General features: G+C 40.4%; 1 protein-coding gene across 7 annotated transcripts in view; it reads left to right on the top strand.

Moving 5' to 3' along the window:
* The window catches only part of LOC147008552 (circadian locomoter output cycles protein kaput-like), a 126,422-nt gene that overhangs the window by 24,798 nt on the left and 80,460 nt on the right, over positions 1–21,164 (top strand). For all 7 annotated transcript variants that reach the window (XM_085863972.1, XM_085863971.1, XM_085863969.1 and 4 more), the window contains 3 exons: positions 2,379–2,468; positions 7,776–7,881; positions 18,250–18,354. In XM_085863972.1, coding sequence (XP_085720098.1) covers positions 2,379–2,468; positions 7,776–7,881; positions 18,250–18,354 — 301 coding nt within the window. The remainder of the gene's footprint in view (positions 1–2,378; positions 2,469–7,775; positions 7,882–18,249; positions 18,355–21,164) is intronic.

Here is a 21,164-nt window from a genome sequence, read left to right as displayed (position 1 = left end):
GGTTAGGGTCATGTGAAATATATATATATATATATATATATATATATATATATATATATATATATATATATATATATATAATTCACATGACCCCCCCCCCCCCATCATGTGAATGACGTTGGGGTTAAATGAATTGTATATATATGTATGTATATATATATATATATATATATATATATATATATATATATATATATATATATATATATATATATATATATATATATATATATATATATATATATATATATATATATATATATATATATATATATATATATATATATATATATATATATATATAAATATATACCCCGTCCACCAGAAACGGCGCGATGCCATACATATTTACATGGAGATAATTGGAGTCCCCATTCCCCCACCCTCACCTTGAGCCCCAGGGGACTATAACTTGAAATTTTTTTTTTTACTACCTCAAACCTTCCCATGCACACCCTGAGTGCAACCAGCAGCTTTCAACTCATTCCGTACAGCAGTTCAGGAGTGCATGGAAGTCAAACAAACACAAACAGACACTTAAATGATAGTATGATAACACTTATTTCCTTAACATTTCATTAATCCACCAGAGTCAAATGCTCCGACCACTGGCTAAAAGTATACTTTGAGGAGGAATCTGGAAACGACGTCGGTTTAATGTTAGACCAATGCCATTTCTGCCCATGAGAATGAATTGCCTGTTTTACCAAGCTTAAGAGGAGATGTGCAAGTAAAGTAAATTCAGATCACAAAAACAAACATGGATAACATGAGTGTTTTTATTTTTTTTATAAATGACCAAAGAAATGGTCAGAATGTGTTAATTGTTCCACTCAGTAACAACCTTCCATTCAGTAACCATGCTAAGTAGTCCTGGTTGTTTTGAGGAAAAGCCAAATTACACGGCTTTTGAAGTGATGTGAGAAAAAAAAAACATCGGCAAAAGCCAGTACTTTCTTTGAATACGTTGTTGCCATTGTCAGGCCAGCCAGGTTGCCTGGTCTGAATCCTGACAAACCACTGTCAAAGCAGTCATGCCGGTCCAACGGTTCATACGCCCGAAACAGGGTCACGGGCCTGTTTGCCAGGTACCGTACTTTGGTGGAACGTCTAAGCTGGCAAAGCGATGTGCTGGCACTCCCTCACATCAGGCAACCAAATGGCAGCACAAGGGGATACCATGCCGGAGTCAGGGTACTGTTAGTGCTGGGCACTAATCACCAGAACCTAATCTGTCCTTCAACAGATGTGTATAACTTCTATAATATTAGCAATCAAGACACTCAAATCACCCAGAGACCAAGTGGATTTATAATGTGTGCAATGCCTTAAGAAAATGTTCACACTCTTCGACTTCGTCACATTTTGTTGTGTTTCATATACTGTATATATATATATATATATATATATATATATATATATATATATATATATATATATATATATATATATATATATATATATATATACACACACACACACACACACACACACACACACACACACACACACACACACACACACACACACACACACACACACACACACACACACAGTGATTAACAACAATGTAACTTTTCCTTGAACCACTCATACTGTATATAATATGGGGCATGTTTCAGGCCAACTAAGTTGCCTGTTTTCATACACAGTAGATTTTATCAACTCCAAGTTGATGAGTATATTTCCTGTAAAATGCAGAACTAGTCTTTCCATAAAGGCTCATTTTGAGTATGTTTGCCGCTGCAGAAAACAAGGTGAAATATATATTTTGAATGTTTACACTTTGTTAGATCCAAGGACGTAGACTTGAAATTTCAACCACAACTCATGTCTCACAGCAGTTAACATACTCTGACTCACTTTAAATTGATAAAATCCATTGTTTATCTCCTCCGCCAACACTCTCCTTCACAGAGACTGGTATTTCATTATATTGTCCTCTCTCTCTCTCTCTCTCTCTCTCTCTCTCTCTCTCTCTCTCTCTCTCTCTCTCTCTCTCTCTCTCTCTCCCTCTCTGATATTCTGCCTGAAATCAGAGTCAGTGCTGCCAAAGCAGGACATGTAATGCCCACCAACTAATACTTACAGACGGGACACCCAGCTGAACGTCCATCCGAGCGATCGCACGCTTTGTGATAAAACTCTCTGCCTGAGAAACACCAATTTGAGAGTTTATAGTCAGGTTGGCAATCCAAACCAGACTAGACGGCTCAAATAGTATGCTACTTCTGTACCACACTCTTGGATATGTTTTCATATAGCCTTCCCCAAATGTTAATTATCTTAATGAATGATCACAAGTGACATGGAATGTTAAGATACTGCATTGGTCTACAACAAGGACTTTTGCCAATGTGTGGTTGTGATATCATCAGGCTCTAGACTGCTTCGTGCTGGTGGTGAGAATGGATGGGATGATCTCTTATGTTTCTGAAGCGGTGACATCCATCCTTGGCCATGTTCCTGTAAGTTTTATGATTTTTCAAACTTGCAAGCAGATCATGTTTCTGAGCTGTTAATGAGGCCTTGTGATTATATTGTGCTCAATGTTTTTGTTTGTTTCTGAAATTTTACTTGAACATGAAATAATACAATGAATCCAAACTGCAAAATCATATTGCAAAGTATTTATAGAGCTACATTTGATGCCATTACACTTTTCATTTTAGGTGTTACTAGATGACCTGTGAACCCGTTGGGTTCCTGTTGTGGCAACGGTTGATAAAAAAATCATTATAAAAAAAAGAAGATATACTATACCGCTGAGGTTGTTTACATTGATCAAATAATCCCGAAGAGTACATGAATGAATCGGGAATTGATTTTTTAATAATTTTTTCGTTGCCCCATTTGAACGAAACTTGATATTGCTCGTCAATGTGAAAAAAAAAACGGAGAAAAGAAAGTCGAAGAAATTATAGTGCGTAATATATTGTGCGTCATGTTCCAAACACTTGCTCTTGCTCACCCTCTCTCTGTTCTATTCACCCTCTCATTTTCCCAAGGTCATCTGCCATCTGCTTGGAAATCTGCCAACATCACTGCCCTGCATAAAAAAGGTGCAAAAACAGATCCCTATAACTACAGACCAATCAGCCTTCTCCCAATCATCAGCAAGGTTATGGAATCCATCATCGCTTCAGACATGAAATCCTTCCTCTTCTCCAATGGCTTGATTTCCAATCATCAATTTGGTTTCAGACCAGGTCACTCTACCCTGGATATGCTGCTTCTGCTCTCCCATCAATGGATGGAGGTCCTCAATGCCAGACAGGAAATCCGAGCCGTATCCCTGGACATATCACGTGCTTTTGACACAGTCTGGCACCCTGCCCTACTCACCAAACTCTCTTCCCATGGTATTCAAGGCCATCTCCACTCATGGCTCACAGACTTCCTCTCCTGTCGCAGTCAACGTGTGGCCCTAAATGGAGTTCTTTCATCCCCTCTTCCTGTGCAGGCTGGAGTTCCTCAAGGTTTGCGTTCTGGGCCCTGTTCTTTTTCTGGTTTTCATCAATGACCTCTCGGACTCTCTGGAAAATCCTCTATTTCTCTTTGCCGACGACTCCACCCTCTGCCGTACCATCTGTCATCCCTCAGACCGGCAAGCAGCAGCTTCTTCGCTCACTGCAGATCTGGATAAAATCACAAACTGGTCCAACACGTGGAACATGTCTTTCAATCCAGACAAATCTCACACTCTCACTATGTCTCTTCGAAAGGACCGTTTACAAAACCCCCCCCATCCACTTTCTCAACAATCCTCTGGAAGAAGTCTTTTCTTTCAAGCTTCTAGGTCTCACTATCTGCCATGACCTTTCCTGGGAAAGTCACATTTCCAACCTCGCCTCAAAAGCCAGTCGCCGACTGGGAATCCTCCGTCGTGCAAAGTCCTTCCTCGGCCCTCTTGAGCTCCTGACCACTTACAAAGCTTTTGTCCGTAGCCTGATGGAGTACTGCTCTCCCCTCTGGGCTGGTGCTCCTGCCTCCCACCTTTCTCGGCTTCACGCTGTCGAAACCAGGCCATTTAAGATCATCGGCATCTCCCGCAATGAAGCTGAGTCTTTGGGCCTCTCACTCAATCACCGCAGGTTGGTCGGTGGTCTTTCTGTCTTCTACCGACTCCTCTCCAGCCTTGCCCCCCCTGCTCTCTCTGCGATTTGTCCCCACCACATTTCCACAGGGCGGTCTGCCAACAACCCCCTTCTGGTAAAACTACCAAAATCACGAATCACTGCTCATCTTCACTCTTTCATTCCTCTTTTTTCCCGCCTTTGGAATAAACTTCCTCACTCTATTCTTTCCCATTCTTCCCTCCAGGCTTTCAAAACAGCTGTTCACCACCACCTCTTATCTTCCCCCATCCAAATCCTCGATCTTTTCTACCCCCGATAATCCACCCAAGCCCACTTCCTTCATTTCTCCTACTTTCCTTCCTGAAAGTCCCTGTAATGTCCATCTTCTCTTCGTCATGTTCCCCGTCCCATCCCCATCCCTCTCCCTTCCACAGTTCACCTAATGTGTGTTCCCCAATGTTTTGTCCCTTCCACTCCCGCCCCTCTTGTCTCATGCCTCCTTGCTGTGAGTTGTGTGTTAGCTCTCATACGAGCCTCGACCAAGGTATACAAAAAAAATAAATAAAAAAACCAATTTTATTGATTAATGAACACGGAAGTATTAGATCAAAATGGCGATGTTTATTCTTGGCTTAAAGATATATCGTTCTTTGTCTACACTGAATGTTTGAGATTTTAAAATAAATCATTTGAAGAAAACAAAAAAGATAGCTCCGGCGAACTATACCGCTGAGGTTGTTTGCATTGATAAAATACCCCCGAAGAGTACTTGACTGAATCGGGAATTGATTTTTTAAACAATTTTTTTCCGTTGCCCGATTTGAACGAAACTTGATAGTGCACACCGCAGGCGAATGGTGAGTAAGGTGGCCCTAAAATTTTTGCGCTATCGTGTACCGTTTTGGCTGTATTTTGGGAACATACATACAAGATGAGAGTTTTAGTAAGATATAGATATACACCTGTGTGATGCATAAGAATACTAGAACAGCACTCGGTGGAGCACATACCTCTTCCAAGCTGAACAGTTTACGTTTTGTGTCCCACTCATCGGCGGGATTTGGATTCGGACTTATACCAAAATCCAATCGGCTTGTTCTTGTTAACTAATCAACTCATCATGCCTGGTGTTGGCTCAATGGTTAGGGTGGTGGGCTTAGGTTCCTGGGGTTCTGAGTTCAAATCCTGTTTGACCATTGGATTTATACCAGGTGGGGTTGACTCGGCCTGTCATCCTTCTGAGGTCAGCAAAATGAGTACCAGCTTGCCGGGATGATTGAGCCATTTGAGTATCCTGTGCTGGAATGTTGACCTGTCCAGGATTGTGCCCAATAGGCCAGGAGACTGCTTTGGCAGCACTGATGCTCTGTACAGATTATGGTCCCCAATGGATGGATGGAAACTACTCATCCACTGAGTTTTGTCATAACTTATCCACAACTTTTTGAGATATTGTGCTATATTTATTGTTTTTGGCCACATCTTCCAATTAAATGGTGAAGAATCACTTTTAAAAAATTCTCTTATCCGGATCTAGATCTGGAACTTCACCGAAATCGAATCAATTAGTCGTTGTCACACTCCCAACCTGTCCACTAATTTTCGTCCAAATCCGTCCACAATTTTTTGACATATCCTGCTCACAGACAGGCAGACAAAGAAACAGACTGGGGGGGGGGGGTAGATAACCTCCTACTTTCTGATTTATTAATGTGAAATCATAACCTTCAGTGGTGGAGGTAACAAAGGTAGACTTTATGTTAAACAAATCAACAGACTTTAACAACCAACAAGATCGTAAATCTCATTTTCTGGCATCCACCCTGAATTTTGTCAAATTTGATAAATGCGATTTATTACTCCTGAAAATAATATTAAAAGCAATTTATTACCTCTGCCATTGAAGGTGAAGGAGGTTATGTTTTCACCCCTTTCTGTCTGTGTCTGTCCTTTTGTGTACAGGATATCTCAAAACGTTGCAGACGGATCTGGATGAAATTTTGTGGACAGGTTTGCTGTGTGACAAGGAAGAATTGATTCTATTTTGGTGAAGATTCGGATCCGGATACAAATACTATAATTTTAAAAGTGATTCTTCACCATTGAGAGATAGGGCCATAAACGATATAGTACTGGATAGCATGATATTTCAAAAATGTATTGGGCTCGATATGTTCTCGTGGATCAGGCATTACGCGGTGGGGGTGTGCGCTCTACTGAGTGCCCTTCCAGTTTTAAATGCGGAAGAATTTTTTATTTTTTATTTTTCATAACTCACGCCACAAGGAGAAATAGGATTCAGATCAGATTATAAACCATGCTTTATACAGAGCATCGGTGTTGCCGAAGCAGTTTCTATGGCTGAGGTTGTAATCCTGCATGGGTCCGCCACTCAGACACAGGAAGTCTCAGTGCAGGAATTTGGAATTTGGCCATGGTGCCGGTGATACCTCACCTACTCTTCGTGAAGGACACCGAAGGCACGTGCACAATGATGAATCACCTTGCCTGTGAAACACCAGGATGACAGTTCATAGCTGTGTCAGGATTCATACCCAAGCTAGATCGGTTAGAGGTGAGTGTTCATAACTCTCGGCCATCCTACCAGCCCAAATATGATTGATGAAAGCAAAATAAGATTCCAAATCCATACTTTATGCAAAAAATGTAGATATTTTTCACTCTCCAACCTTCACCCCTTCTGCATATGCTCCATATGTTCTACTTCCCTTCCTTCCCCTTCGTCCTATGAGGGTCATTGAAAATGGTCTAACAATGCGATACAATTGAGCAAGACATGCAAACCTTTTTATTTTCCATTATAGTATCCCTTCACTTCGACACATTTTCTTTATTTGTCCTTTAAACTATCTATTGTTATAAAATATAACTTTTCACATTGTGTCTTCAGGCAAATCAAGGTTGCTTCAGTGTCTCACGCACAATGATAAGTCCCTCTGTTTTTTTTTGTTTTTTTTTTGGGGGGGGGGTGGAAGATGGGAAGGAGGACAAATTTACCAGTGTGGTCTGCTTTAACCTCAGCGTTTCCCAGGTAAAAGTGTAAATTGTAATATCCTCTGCCCCCACCACCAGGTGGTGATACATGGTACGGTACACATTTACATTTACAAACAGAATTTATTCCTACTGCAGCCGCAAAGCCCATGTTTCCACCCCCCACCCCCCCCCCACACACACACACACACACACACACACACAGTTGTATTTTTACCCCAAGTTTGAAGTTTGTAACTTAAAAGATGTGGCCGTGCATAAGGAACAAAGCTACAGAAAGAGAGAGAGACAATGGTATATATATATATATATATATATATATATATATATATATATATATATATATATATATATATATATATATATATATATATATATATATATATATATATATATATATATATATATATATATATGTGCGCAAGGTTTTATTATTTCCTGTTAAACATTCTCTTCCATCTCAGTATTCACTGTGTAAATATCTCAGAGTGTTTACTAAGAGGTGGTATGTGAAAGGTTCTATTTCTCTTAAACAGTCCTTTTGAACAGTCAATGTCTTTACCAGACTGGAGGCTATTTTATAGGCCACATGCACCCACGTTTGTAAAGCTAGTGGATGGTTACTCGAGATGGACGATTCTAAGTGAAGGACATGATGTTAATGTGAGGCTTCTATTACAGGAGGACTTGTTGGAGCAGAATCTGCAGAGCTTTATGCCAAGGGAGGATTGGGACCAAATTAAGGAAGTACTTGCGCCAGGCACAAGTTCTGTGGACCCTTTATATGGTTGGTTATAGCACAGTATGCTTTCATTTATTGATACAAATCTTCTTCCCATGTATAATTAATTTGATGATGCTTTACTTTATTACTAAAAGGGTGCATTGTTGGTTGTTATCTCCATATGCGGGTTTCAGAAGTGGGAACGGAGCCCTCCCCAGGTCTCAAAGTATCCACCCTTGTGTGTGTGTGTGTGTGTGTGTGTGTATGTGTGTGTGTGTGTGTGGAGGGGGGGGGGGTGTTTTGGGGAGGGTATTTATAACACGTGTGTATAATATGCATAATACATCATGTATAATTTGCGTATAATCATGTATCAATATGTGTGTATACAATATTGTCGTGTCCAGGGGGTTTAAACCCTTCCTGGACAGACGTCGACAAAGATTCTCCCTTGAAGGCTACAACCGAGACTCGGAGATTGATGCGCGCGCGCGTTAACGGGGCGTAATGGCGGAGAGACGATCCAACCAGGAGGAGTACGGGGAGGAGCACAGCACAGGGGCGCTGCACCAGGACAGCACGATGCTACAGTGTCTTGAAAGGAATACATTTAATGAAAATAAATGAATATTTACAATGGACAATAATTCAGAAGATAATGATAATAATAAAATAATAAATCCTACAGTCGAGGCACCTCTTCACACAGACAAAGGGGACACAAAATGAAAAGAAAAACCTTCTCTCCAAACTATTACTTTAGTTAGCTTTGCCCAGAGCTGATCCTTGTGGAACTGGAATCGAGGGGCTTCTCTCATAGCGGGATGAATGCATGCCAGGCAATCCGCGAGCGGCACTCCACATAAAAGCTCAAAGCCCCAGTGTAACGGCTTCGGGTGCTCCGATCATACTCATCGACCCGACCAGAAGCAAAAGGCCAGTGTTTTGCTTAACCACGCGAGCCAAACCGCCTCAACACTAATTCAATGGCCGTGTCATCCTCTTCAGTGTGCGCTCAACCTCTGCTGTCGCAACTCCAAAACAATGCACCTCGTGCCTCCACTCTGATAACGGCTCTTCCAAAATGCCAAGCCAACTCCTTCTTCCTTTTAAAATACATGACCTCTTCCCTTTGACCTCGATCACGCTGATATGTCATCCTATACAGTAATCGGAAGCCTCTCACCATGCGCAAGCCCACTTCTTCCTCTTAAGATGCGCAACCTCTCCTGTGCACTCTCTCTCTAACCTATATCCTCTGTCCTATATATCATCCACCGGGGCGTGGCCTGCTCGCCCCAAACCCGGGAAGGTGCCTTCCTGCCCATTTGTTGTGGTTTCAGGGATGCGTTCCCCACCTTTATTGCCGATGTGGTGGAAAAGAACTCAATTTCCACACGATGGATCAGCATCCAAAAGAGAATCTTCAATTTCGTATATACGGAGGAAGAACATTCAGTGATTCAGTGAAGCATTCAAATGAACTTCACTAACAAGAATCCCTCTTATTCTCGTTTGACATCCAAATAATTGGAGGGTGAGAAATTTGGCAATTAAACTATGGGAAGGTCTGATAGGCACAAGGCAAAAGTCTGCAGTATTAACCTTGGAGAGAGAGAGAGAGAGAGAGAGAGAGAGAGAGAGAGAGAGAGAGAGAGAGAGAGAGAGAGAGAGAGAGAGAGAGAGAGAGAGAGAGAGAGAGAGAGAGAGAGAGAGAGAGAGAGAGAGAGAGAGAGAGAGAGAGAGAGAGAGAGAGAGAGAGAGAGAGAGAGAGAGAGAGAGTGAGAGAGTGAGAGAGTGAGAGAGTGAGAGAGTGAGAGAGTGAGAGAGTGAGAGAGTGAGAGAGTGAGAGAGTGAGAGAGTGAGAGAGTGAGAGAGTGAGAGAGTGAGAGAGTGAGAGAGTGAGAGAGTGAGAGAGTGAAAAAAAATAAAAATAAACCAATGTCACCCTCAGGGTGACCCGTATCTTGCCAAAAGGTGACCACGTGTGACTTCTTTAAGGTCACACTTAGGTGAACAGAGCTGCTATCCACCAGGAGCGACTCCTTGAGGAATATCTGCCTACGAGAGATTCCGATGAGAATCGTTCTACAGAGTAACCATGAAAAATATGCTTTTGCCTCATAACGTCACCAAATGACATCATAATGTCTCAAGTTTGACATATCTAGAAAGCACTCATCGAGATGTTCAATTTGAGGTACTACACAATATGGTTCCTAAAACTTGAAAATTTGACCTTGGGGTCAAATATGTTTGACCTGAGGTGCTAACCATGAAGGTCAAGGTCAATCGCCACCAAAATTAATCAGCTGAGCGCCAGACCATGAACTATAGTCCCATGAAGTTTGAAGACGATCCGATCAAAATTACTCAAAAAAGAAGGGTTTCGTCGACTCCCCTGATTTGCGACAAAGTGACCTTGACCTTTGACCTTGACCTTCAAAATTTTGTGCGCTGAAAGGGACCTCTATAGGCCTCTGATATGCGAAGTTACAAAAATTTCCAATGATAACTGTGCTCTGCAGAATTTTTTATACTTGATTACAGACAAACAAACAAAAAAAAAAACATACAAGCTGACTAACATATCTTGCAAAAACTTCGTTTTGGCAAGATAAAAAAAAAACACAAAACACATGAGGTCAGTACTCTGAACATATGCCTGGTGTTGGCTTAATGGTTAGGGTGGTGGGCTGACTGAGGAAAGATGGTCATAAAAGCCAAGTCAGTGTTACAAATACCCCACTGACTTCGTTGCAAATTTTGAAATGGGGAATGGGTTAGTAAACGTACAAGAAGTACCACATAACCCTATAAAAAACATGCACCTGTCCTATTAATCAGAAAACAAATAATATAAGTATTATTTAATACTGCTTGTGGTGTCATTGTATGATTTAAAATAAATAAATAAATATATATATATATATATATATATATATATATATATATATATATATATATATAATTCTTACACTCTCACCTACTTAACATTCATTTATCTAATGCCTTCTGCACCAGGCTTGATTCTGGTTTATCTTTTGTTTGTCTTGTTACAAATTGTAATGCCTGGTGTTGGCTCAATGGTTGGAGTGGTGGGCTTGGGATCCTAGGGTCCTGAGTTCAAATCCCGCTAAGCTGTTGAGTTAATACCAGGTGGGGTTAACTCGGCCCGTCATCCTTCCGAGGTCGGCAAAATGAGTTCCAGCATGCTGGTATACTGTGTCGGAGTGGCGACCCGTCCAGGATTGTGTCCAATAGCCAAGGAGACTGCTTAAGCAGCATCAATGCTCTGCACAGAGTATGGTCCCAATCTCCTCCTCCTCCTCCTTTACAAATTGGAGAGGAATTTTACTTAAATTACAGTCAGGCTAATACCAGCTCCTAATCAGTTAGAGCAATGCAATTACAAATTCCATTAATTGAGTTCATAATTGCTCTATTGGTCTCGTCATTATTTTCCATTTGTGTGTTATAGTTATGTAATTACCATGCTGATTTCCCTTATATATTGATTTTCCCCTAACAGTTAACTTATGATTCCTAACATATACTGTACAACCTCCACTAGTTACCAATTATTCCCCATGTTTATGCATATGACGACCAACCTGGTAAAGAGGTGTGCGAAAATCACTTTTCTGATGAATAACACATGCAAACATTATCACGAGTATCACTTGTTGATCCATTGACCATGAGAGCACCCCGTTGCTGCCATCCAGGTCATAACATACTGGTGTGCTGTTCCTATGTTGTTATAATTTCCAAAATAGATCCCCAAAATAATTCAAATCTCGGTTGCACATTGTTACATTCATTAAACAGGAGTAATTAAACAAGAAAGGCTTTCATTGTTATCTCAAGGCGATCATTTAGGAATTTTTCTCTGGATTCCCAGCTCTGCGAACTCTCCCATTGGTAGAGTGGGTCCATGCAGTTTGGCCTTGACATTTTACAGCAGTTTGAGCTGTCGAGCTGCAAAACTTGACAGTGCCCCAGACCACTTTGGCTGCAGGGCATTCATTTGGGATCATTTGGGAACAAAAGCTTTGACAACATGGTTAAAAGATACAAAATTTCTAAAACAATACCAAATGCTGACTTTGTTTTATCTGATGAGCGTCCATTTCTTTTATAGTTAATGGAGCTAAAAAATGTCGAAAAATAATCTGTAACCAACCTTTCTCATCACCATTTGGAATTATTTCATCCATCAACATTTTAGACATCTGCACTGTCCATTTCTAATCCACCTTCCTCACACTTACCACAGCAGAATGCTGTATATCCCATCACACTTACTCTGACCATCTAAATACAAATCCATTCCTCATCAAAACAAATATATACAGTTTAAACCTCTGCTTTTAAACAGGTGTACAAAATTGTCGAGTCATCAGGCGAGTCGAGTGACTAGGTCAAAGTTGGGTCACCAGACAAATGGCACTCCAATTTGCAGCTCAAGGCGCAGTCAGTTGCGGAGCCTGTGGGTAATTAATTTCCACATCATGCCTGAGACAACTTTCCTACTCCTCGCGAAGGAAACGTCTACATGGCAAAAAGTTTGGGTAAAGTTTATTTGCTTATTTATCCAATCATATTCATAAACTCACTATTTTAACCCAAATTTTCACCACTTGAAGTCCTTGGTTCACAGATCAATCATTAAGAGGTATTTGCACTGGAAATGTCTCGTAGTTAATTTATGGCAATCTTGCAGCCATTCCATTATTCTCATTTGAGTTAACATACTTTTATTCATTATATGCGAGGAATTTTGCTTGCTTGAGTCGAAAAAGTTTTACTTGAGTTTTGCCTGCTTGAATCGATATCCTCCTCTGATAAAAACCCATACTTGTTACTGAGCGTCTGTACCATCAAAGGGTTACACTGGATTGTTTGCCATTGCCTTCCCAGCAGTAGTTTGGGCAGGAATTTGTCTTTCGCATCCATCAACTAATGCCATCCATCAACTTTAACATTCACAAACTAATAAAGACAGCACGCTTAGTTTAACGTCCGTCCGAGGGATCATGCATACATTAATGAATCGCCCTACCTACTAAACATCAGGATGACAGTTTATAGTTGGTTTAATAAAACCACACACGCGCGCACTCACTTTAGAGATGCGAGGTTTCTATGACAACGGTACTCGGTTACAGAAGGAAGCCTCACATTTGTGGAACTCCTTGTGGAAGGCAAACTACTGAAGGAAAATAAACACCATTTGGGGCCAGGGGGCATTACTCCCCCCCCCCCTTAAATCCACATAATTAACTGATCACTCTTTACCAGAGTGCCGGTGGATGTTATATAACCTCGTTCATCACAAGGTACCAAAATCATGCACAACTACTTTACAAATCACATTAAAATCAGTACAAATCACATTTCTACATTTCAATCACATTTTGAGTACAATGGTTACGGATCAAATCAAAATTTGGAAATGCGGTTTCTCTCAAGTCACCGAGCATGGTAAACTCACATTTCCAACACAGTGACCCCCACCCTCACAACTGTGCCATGGGTAGGAGAGAGGCAGGACACGACGAAGAGCACAGATGGATTGTAAAACCCGGCGCAGTTGTCAAAAAGAAGTTCACACACACACACAGCAACCCGCGAGGCCAATCACCCGAACGCCGGAGAGGACACGCAAGCATGCACTCAATCATCTTAAGTCCTGAACAAAGCACTATTTAATTATTTTTTTCTCATAATGCCGGCGATAGCTAGCCTAGTGAAGGATGCCATGGAACATTTTAACATTCACAAACTAATTCCAACCTTTTCCAACTAAATCCCGTCTTAAATATATTTTACATTCACAGTTTTCATTTCACAATTTTATCAGCATTTCTATTCCACAAACCAAGATTCGATGGTGTTTCCAAGATCAATCAAATTGACCGATCCCCTATGGCACCTTCACATGACATCAGCACATTTAACCACTCCACAGCGTGTCCGAGTGCACCAACTCCTTTTTTTCAGTAATAAAGCTCCGATGCTCACGCATGGGACACCTGCTTCAACGTCTTTCCAAGGGAAGGCACATGCATCCATGCCCTTCCCTGCCTACAAAACACATGGATTCCAGTTTATAGCTAAGCTGAGATTCAAACACCAACTCAGTCGAGAGTGTGCCTACCTCTCAACTTAACATGTTACCCCAAGACTATAATGTATGCATTAATATTATTATTATTATTATTATCATTATTTTATAACAGGCATTCAAATGATGCTCCCAAAATAGCGTGCAAAGTTATCTCACGCGACCATTCAAACAATGAGAAAGCCCAAGCTTTAATCCATGCTGACTCCCACGGCCTAACCACAGCACGAGTGAGGGATGCTCACACGGAACACGCACAACATTCCATTCGTTAAGTTGAGAGTTTTATTGAGTTTTATTCATTTTTTAAATGCATTTATTTTTTATTTATGAAGAGTTTTATTCATTCAGCTCACACAGAACACACACAACTGAGATAGTTTTATTCATTTTGTTTTATTTTATGAATGTCCATTTCGCTTCATGCTTTAGTCGTTGCAATATCATTTTTAACAAGACATTCTCGTTAACATATGTAGGATTATGACATCATACAGTAATCTTCAGTTCCTCATCATCCCGCAATCGCTTCGAATTCAGATGTTCACCAAGATCAAATTCACATACACTACCTCTCGATCCAGTCTTAAAACACTCTCAATGGCATTTGTTTTGCACTCTAAAGAGACCGCCTCACAACGCCAAGGCTCTGTCTTTCAATACAAGCCATAAACCCAGTTATTTTGTTGACACGCCGAAGTTGCAATGGCGTGTGAGGAATCTGACGTGAGAGTACTTCCTCTGAAATCAGCCGTGCATCTCGCCTCATTCAGAGTCTTCACAATGTATGGTGACGACCAATCCTTTTTTTTTCGACATTCCGTGCTTATTCATTGCCCACAAGCTTCACAGTTCACAATACACAACAGAGCACATTTTATTCCAATGAAATCTATTGGACCCGCACAGGCTCCATTTCAACACTTGCTTTCTTAATTTAAGTAACTCAAATAATACAACACTTAGTACAACATGCAAATCGATGCAATTCAGTGCACATAGATAAAAGTATAAACATACAAGAGTTCGATCCTTTTGACTTGTGATTAAACAAATACAATTCTTTCAACTTGTGCTTGAAAAAACAATAAATTTCACACTTTCGCTCTTCAGCTGAATTTATCCCTCCAAGTTGGAACCCCCAAATTATGTCCTTAACACAAAACTTAACATTTCCAATCATATAGGATTTACGAATCCGTAACACCACACAATAACAATGCAACAGTTTCACAGCAAGTAAACTACCAGCGAATACAATGAATGAACAGAAAAATCAAAAAGAGGTAACTCGACAAACATTCATAACACTTATTCATTCTCCCCCTTGGGGCCTTAAAACTCTTAATGAGCAGGGCCTCCAACCCTCTCCTGGGGGGCCTCGAGTCCCCCTTCAGGGCCCTCCAACCCCTTAATCTTCGGCCTATCAGTAAAAGTTCTCGTTTGTACACCTCTGCTATTGATGGAGTACCATGTTACCCATCCAGCTGAGAGATGCAGCATCCGATCTGAAGTAAGAGCAAACATCTTAGTTCGTGGCCACTTGCTTGCCGTTATGCCAGATGGTGCTGCTCCCAGCCCTTCTGGGGTTTGTGATCCTGTCATGGTCACCAAATTGTGGTGGAAAGGAACTCAATTTCCACACGATTGATCAGCATACAAAAGATAATCTTTAATTTCGCATATACAGAGGAAGAGCATTCAATGATTCAATGAAGCATTCAAATGAACTTCACTATCAAGAATCCCGAAGCAATCCCTCTTACACCAATTTGACATCCAAATCATGGGAGGGTGAGACATTTGGCAATTCAATGATGGGAAGGGCTGATGGGCACAAGGCGATAGTTTGCAGTGTTAACCTTGAAGAAAGGATGATAATTATTTGGGGAGAAAAGACAGAGAGAGACGGTGGAGGAGGTCAGTACTCTGAACATGCATTCTCAAAACACCCAGCCTGTTTCCATGCAGTGAGCAAGAACTTTGCCATCAAAAGCCAATAAAGTTATTCCTTAGACAGCAAGATGTTTGCTCCAGTAGTCTTGTTTAATTTCTGCAAGACAATGAGGCACCAAGCAAGGCGTTCTTCTCTTAAGCAGCTGGACAGTTTCATTTCAGCATTGGAGATACTTGTCTTTAACATAATGTGTTTCAGTGAGGTAAAAGCACGTAAGATTTAGTGAGATACAATTCTACTTTACTTGTATATTCATTTATATCACTATGAAGGTCAAAAGAGTGTCGGGGAAAAGGGAAATTTTTATGACAGTCAATTTAATTCTAGTACAAGAGTAAAACATTATTTATACTGTGTTCAATTAAGAGCAACAAGTGAATATAATTGAGAATAAATTAATATAATTTTTTTTTCTTCCACATTGGCCTGCTTGCCCCAAAGCCAGGAAGGCAGGGCTTCCTGCCCGTTTGTTGTGGTTTCAGGAATGCGTTCCCCACCTTTATTGCCAATCTTTAAATATAAAAACATAGGGAAAAATCACAGATGGCAATCACATACTGGGGAAGTTATTGCCACTCCCTAGGTTAATTAACACTGCACCACCCCTCGTGTGGTGACACGAAACATTTAAGCTCACAGGTTCCCTACTTACTACATCGAGATGCTTCCGACTCGTCCACGGATCAAGCAACTCTTCACAATGCTATATTTCCTATTGGTTTCTTCCATCTACCGTCACAATAGTCACAATATGTATAATATGTCACGTGTAATATGTGTATAATCACATATCAATACGTGTGTATATAATATGCAATATGTCACATATAATATGTGTAAAATGACATATAATCTGTATAATATGTGTTAATCATTGAAGAATATATGTGTATGTAATATGTGTTAATCATATATCAATATGTGTGTTTAATATGTGTATAATCACAAGGCAATATGTGTGCATATAATATGTATAATATGTGTTAATCATATATCAATATATGTGTGTATAATATGTGTATAATCACATATCAATATGTGTGTATATAATATGTATAATATGTGTTCATCACATTACAATATATGTGTATATAATAGGTATAATATGTGTATAATCACATCTCAAGATGTGTGTATATAATATGTATAATATGTGTATAATCACATCTCAATATGTGTGTATATAATATGTATAGTGTGTGCGTGTGTGTGTGTGTGTGTGTGTGTGTGTGTGTGTGTGTGTGTGTGTGTGTGTGTGTGTGTGTGTGTGTGTGTGTGTGTGTGTGTGTGTGTGTTAAAATGGAAAATGTATACGAGTTTTCTGAGCAGTGGTTTTTACTTTATAGCAGTGTGTAATGACCAAGTGCCGTGTTCTGTGCTATGCTATTGTGGTGAATTTCTCTCATGGTATGAAATTCTGACCATTCCACTCTTATGTCTTGTGCTGTAACACGGTAATCTTATTGCCAAAAACACCCAGCTTCCTTTGCAACCCTTGTCATCATGGAATGGGTAAGATGAATGAGACCTGCCTATACATAGTCACTCTCCAAGAGATTCCTCCGACCTCCCACCAAATCTCCATTCCTAATTCTACATTTATGAAATCTCCATTTCTCCCACTCCCACCCACTCTTTCTCAAGAAACCAATAACCTGTCAGTTAGAAAAGACACAGCAGACTGAAAATATAATGCAGCAGACTGATGAAAATGTGAAATTCCTGATAATCTCCATCACTAAAATATATATTATGATTGATTAGTTTGATCACTTTAATGCATCCTTGACTTGTCCAAAAACTCAAATGGTGACGATTTTCTCAGAGGGAGGGAAAGTGGTCAAGGGAAAATTCTTTTTTTCATTAAATGTCATTGTTGCTGAATGTGTTTTCAGAGAAACTATTTAATGATGTGAAGAAGCAGATATAAATAAATGTGACGGCCGACGGTCGAAGGGCCACACTTACGTTTTCATGTTTTCAGCTGACAACAATAGCTCATGTTCCCAATATCATGCATCAATGATGAAAAAACATGACCTGTTCATCAAGATTACCAAAAAGTGCAAAGAAGCATCAATTATAGTGCATGAGGTTCACGGCCATGTTACGGCAACAGTAGCATGTCATGCTCAAAAAAATTCATGTGGTGCATGCATGGCAAGGCAGCACACTGTGCCACTCAAATACCTGAGTGGCCCAGTGTGCGGTCTCGCCATTATATGTGCTCAACAGCTACATTTGCATACACCAAAGCAGCCCTGGAAGGCACTGTCACATAATATAAAATAAGCATTTTCCCACTTCTTAACACGATGATCAATGATCCATTGATGTTGTGCAGAGCATTCTGTGGACTTGTTCTGCCATTTCTTATGCGGAGGAAGAGCTGCACCTGGAACTTACGAGCATGTCCTGTTGGCAGGAAGCGTGTGCTGCAAACAGCAAGGTTGGCATGAAAATCACTTTTTAATATAATCTTCTCTCCTTCTTCCCTATTCTCTTCTCTTCCATATTCTTCCTTCTCTTCTTATCTCTTATCCTCCCTTCTTTCTCTTCCTTTTCTCCTTGGCATTCCTCACAGTTAATTGAGGCTCACCACAAGTCCCATTTCCCATTTGCACCTCTGCAATTTTTAATCATGGATCGCAGAATGATCATGCACTTTATGGTGGAGCTTTTTTCCTTTTTTTTGGAATATCATGAAATAGTAGTGGGGTTTTTTTTGGTAATGATTGAATATGTTGAACATATAAATCCTTTTTTTTTTCCATGTTCAAAGTTCGAACCAACTATCTCTCATGGTGAAATGAAAACATGAACATGTGCTTCCATATCCTAAAGATAAGGGTCAAATGTCATGTTGATCAAAAAATATCAGTGATCATCAAATAATGGCAAGAAACTCTGTGAGCAGTGGATGATGGGGAGTATCATAGGCTGGGGTACATTTAATGCTCCTATTTGATGGACTTTTAATGCTTGATGAGAGTTTATGACATATGTTTATTATAGTCAAGTAGCTATTTCCTATATAGGCCTTAAAATAAGGTCTTGCTCAACCCACACTACACACAAGGTCTGAATGCATATTATGTTTGGGCAACCTCTCCTGAGCAGTTTTAGGGTGGGTGTCACTTCAAATTGTGGTATAGCATTTTTTCTCCATGCCATTTTGTATGGTGGGGATCAAATAAAGTTTTTTTCCCCATCAATGGGAGAATGTGATCAATGGTGGGTTGCTTTAGTCGATTGTATCTTTTGAACTGGTTCATTCCAATTATTATATAATGCATGGATATAAAGAGAAGAGATTGGTGCATACATATAAATTACTGTCAGTGAAGTATTAGTCGAAATTCATATGTAGAATCCCATAACGCAACAAACATGTAGTAGAATTCACCTGGCAAATCGAAAAAAGTGTGTTTGTGGTTTTGTATTCCTCTGTTTGCTGAATGTCTGTTGAATGCATAATTTTTGTGTCGTTCTCTGTACAAAATGTATTATTTGTGATCTTGAGACAGTTTGCCTGTTAAATATACATAGCTAGACCGCGTTGGCAAAGAACGTATCCTAAATCATCTATGGTTTGCACATGTACCATTTTGAAGAGTAATGACTTTCTTCTGATTGTAATAATAACATTTATTTTCGTTTCAGGTAGTTGAACAGTTCCAAAAGTACCTGGACGTACATCTTGAAGTATCTTGACCTGTTACTAATTTGTCTTCTGGGCTACAGACTGCAATCTGTGAGGGATTAAACCTCGCAGATTTTGTAGATTTGATGGAGACATGGATGACGATACCAGCAGTGCTTGCGTGCTTCCTGTTTTGCCACCACGAAAACGGAGAAAGAGAACAAACTATGACAAATGTGTACTCTGTCAAGAAGATTCACAGGATGTTCTTCGAAAGGGACAGAGCACTTCCATAGAGAGGCTCGTTTCTGCACCGCAGTGCAGGCAAGATGAGCGTTATGAGCGACTGCTTCCAGATTTACAGAGACTACAGACCATGAATGTATTCTGGCAATTCAAATTGCTACAAGTCCTGCACTAGCAAACACAATCTCGATATTACTGCGAAGAGAAGAGGACCATCTCTGTCGCCGTCTGAAGTTTCAGGATCGGATACGATGGACGTAGATCAGCCAGGGAGACGGTCCAGATCACAGTCGAGTCGTGTAGACTGGTCAAAGTGCATGTTCTGCAAGAATAGGTCCCACAAAAAAGTGACAGAAATGCTGAATGCGAGCACATTTGAAGTGTGTCAATCTATCAAGGATTCTGCTGAAGCTTTAGGCGATGAAGATATGTTGCATATAATACGTTTAGTAAATGGTGACCTTGTGGCAGCTGAAGCAAAATATCACAAAGTATGCTTTTCAAAGGACACCAGTAAGTGAAACATCAAACATCGCACTTTTAAGGCCAGTGAAAATGAAGATCAATACACCAGGGCTTTCCGGGACTGAATTGATGGCCTTAAAACAGATTTGAAGCACGGCAAGGCATACGATATGTGCAATCTTCTCGAAAAATATCAACGTCTTCTCGTAACACACGGTGTTGACCACGAAAAGGCCATCGGATACACAAAGCAGCATTTGAAGCTCAGATTGATGAGGCATTTTGGCGATGAGGTGGTATTCCACCAGCCCCGAATTAGAGAGCAATCAGAACTGATGTATGCAAGCTCAATATCACTGCAAGATGTTCTGAATGCAGCCTTCAAAAAAACATTTGAGCCCCATGAAGACGAAGATTCTTCCGCTGATGAACAAGTTTTGCATCAGACAGAACGCACTAAACTTCTGTATCGTACTGCGATGCTGATCAGAGGGGATATTGCTGAGTGCAATGGTATTCCTGTCGAGCCTTTGAACACGGACGATCTGAGTCTCATCACAGCGAAATCACTTACACCAGACAGTGTATACTGGTTCTTACGCTGGGTAATTTTGGCTGATGATAGTGACAATGCTGGGAACTTTCTGGCAGAATGCAAGAATCAATCAGACGAGAGGAAGGTCATCATGGTGGCGCAAGATCTACTTCATTGCTTGTCGCATGCACGAGTTAAGACTCCGAAGCACACCAGTCTCGCCATGGCAGTTCGTCACATAACTGGTTCAAAGGAACTGATAACATTACTTAACCGAATGGGCCACTGATCATCCTACGATGAGATAGAGGCTATTGACACCGGACTGGCAAAGGAGATTCTGGCTAAAACAAAAGAAATGGGAGTTGTC

Source organism: Eptatretus burgeri, chromosome 18 (assembly GCF_056783735.1).
Source record: "Eptatretus burgeri isolate ZD-2024b chromosome 18, Ebu_testis_v1, whole genome shotgun sequence".
NCBI lineage: Eukaryota > Metazoa > Chordata > Myxini > Myxiniformes > Myxinidae > Eptatretus > Eptatretus burgeri.
Note: the sequence above shows the minus strand (reverse complement) of the source record. Positions and strands in the feature narration are given on the sequence as shown.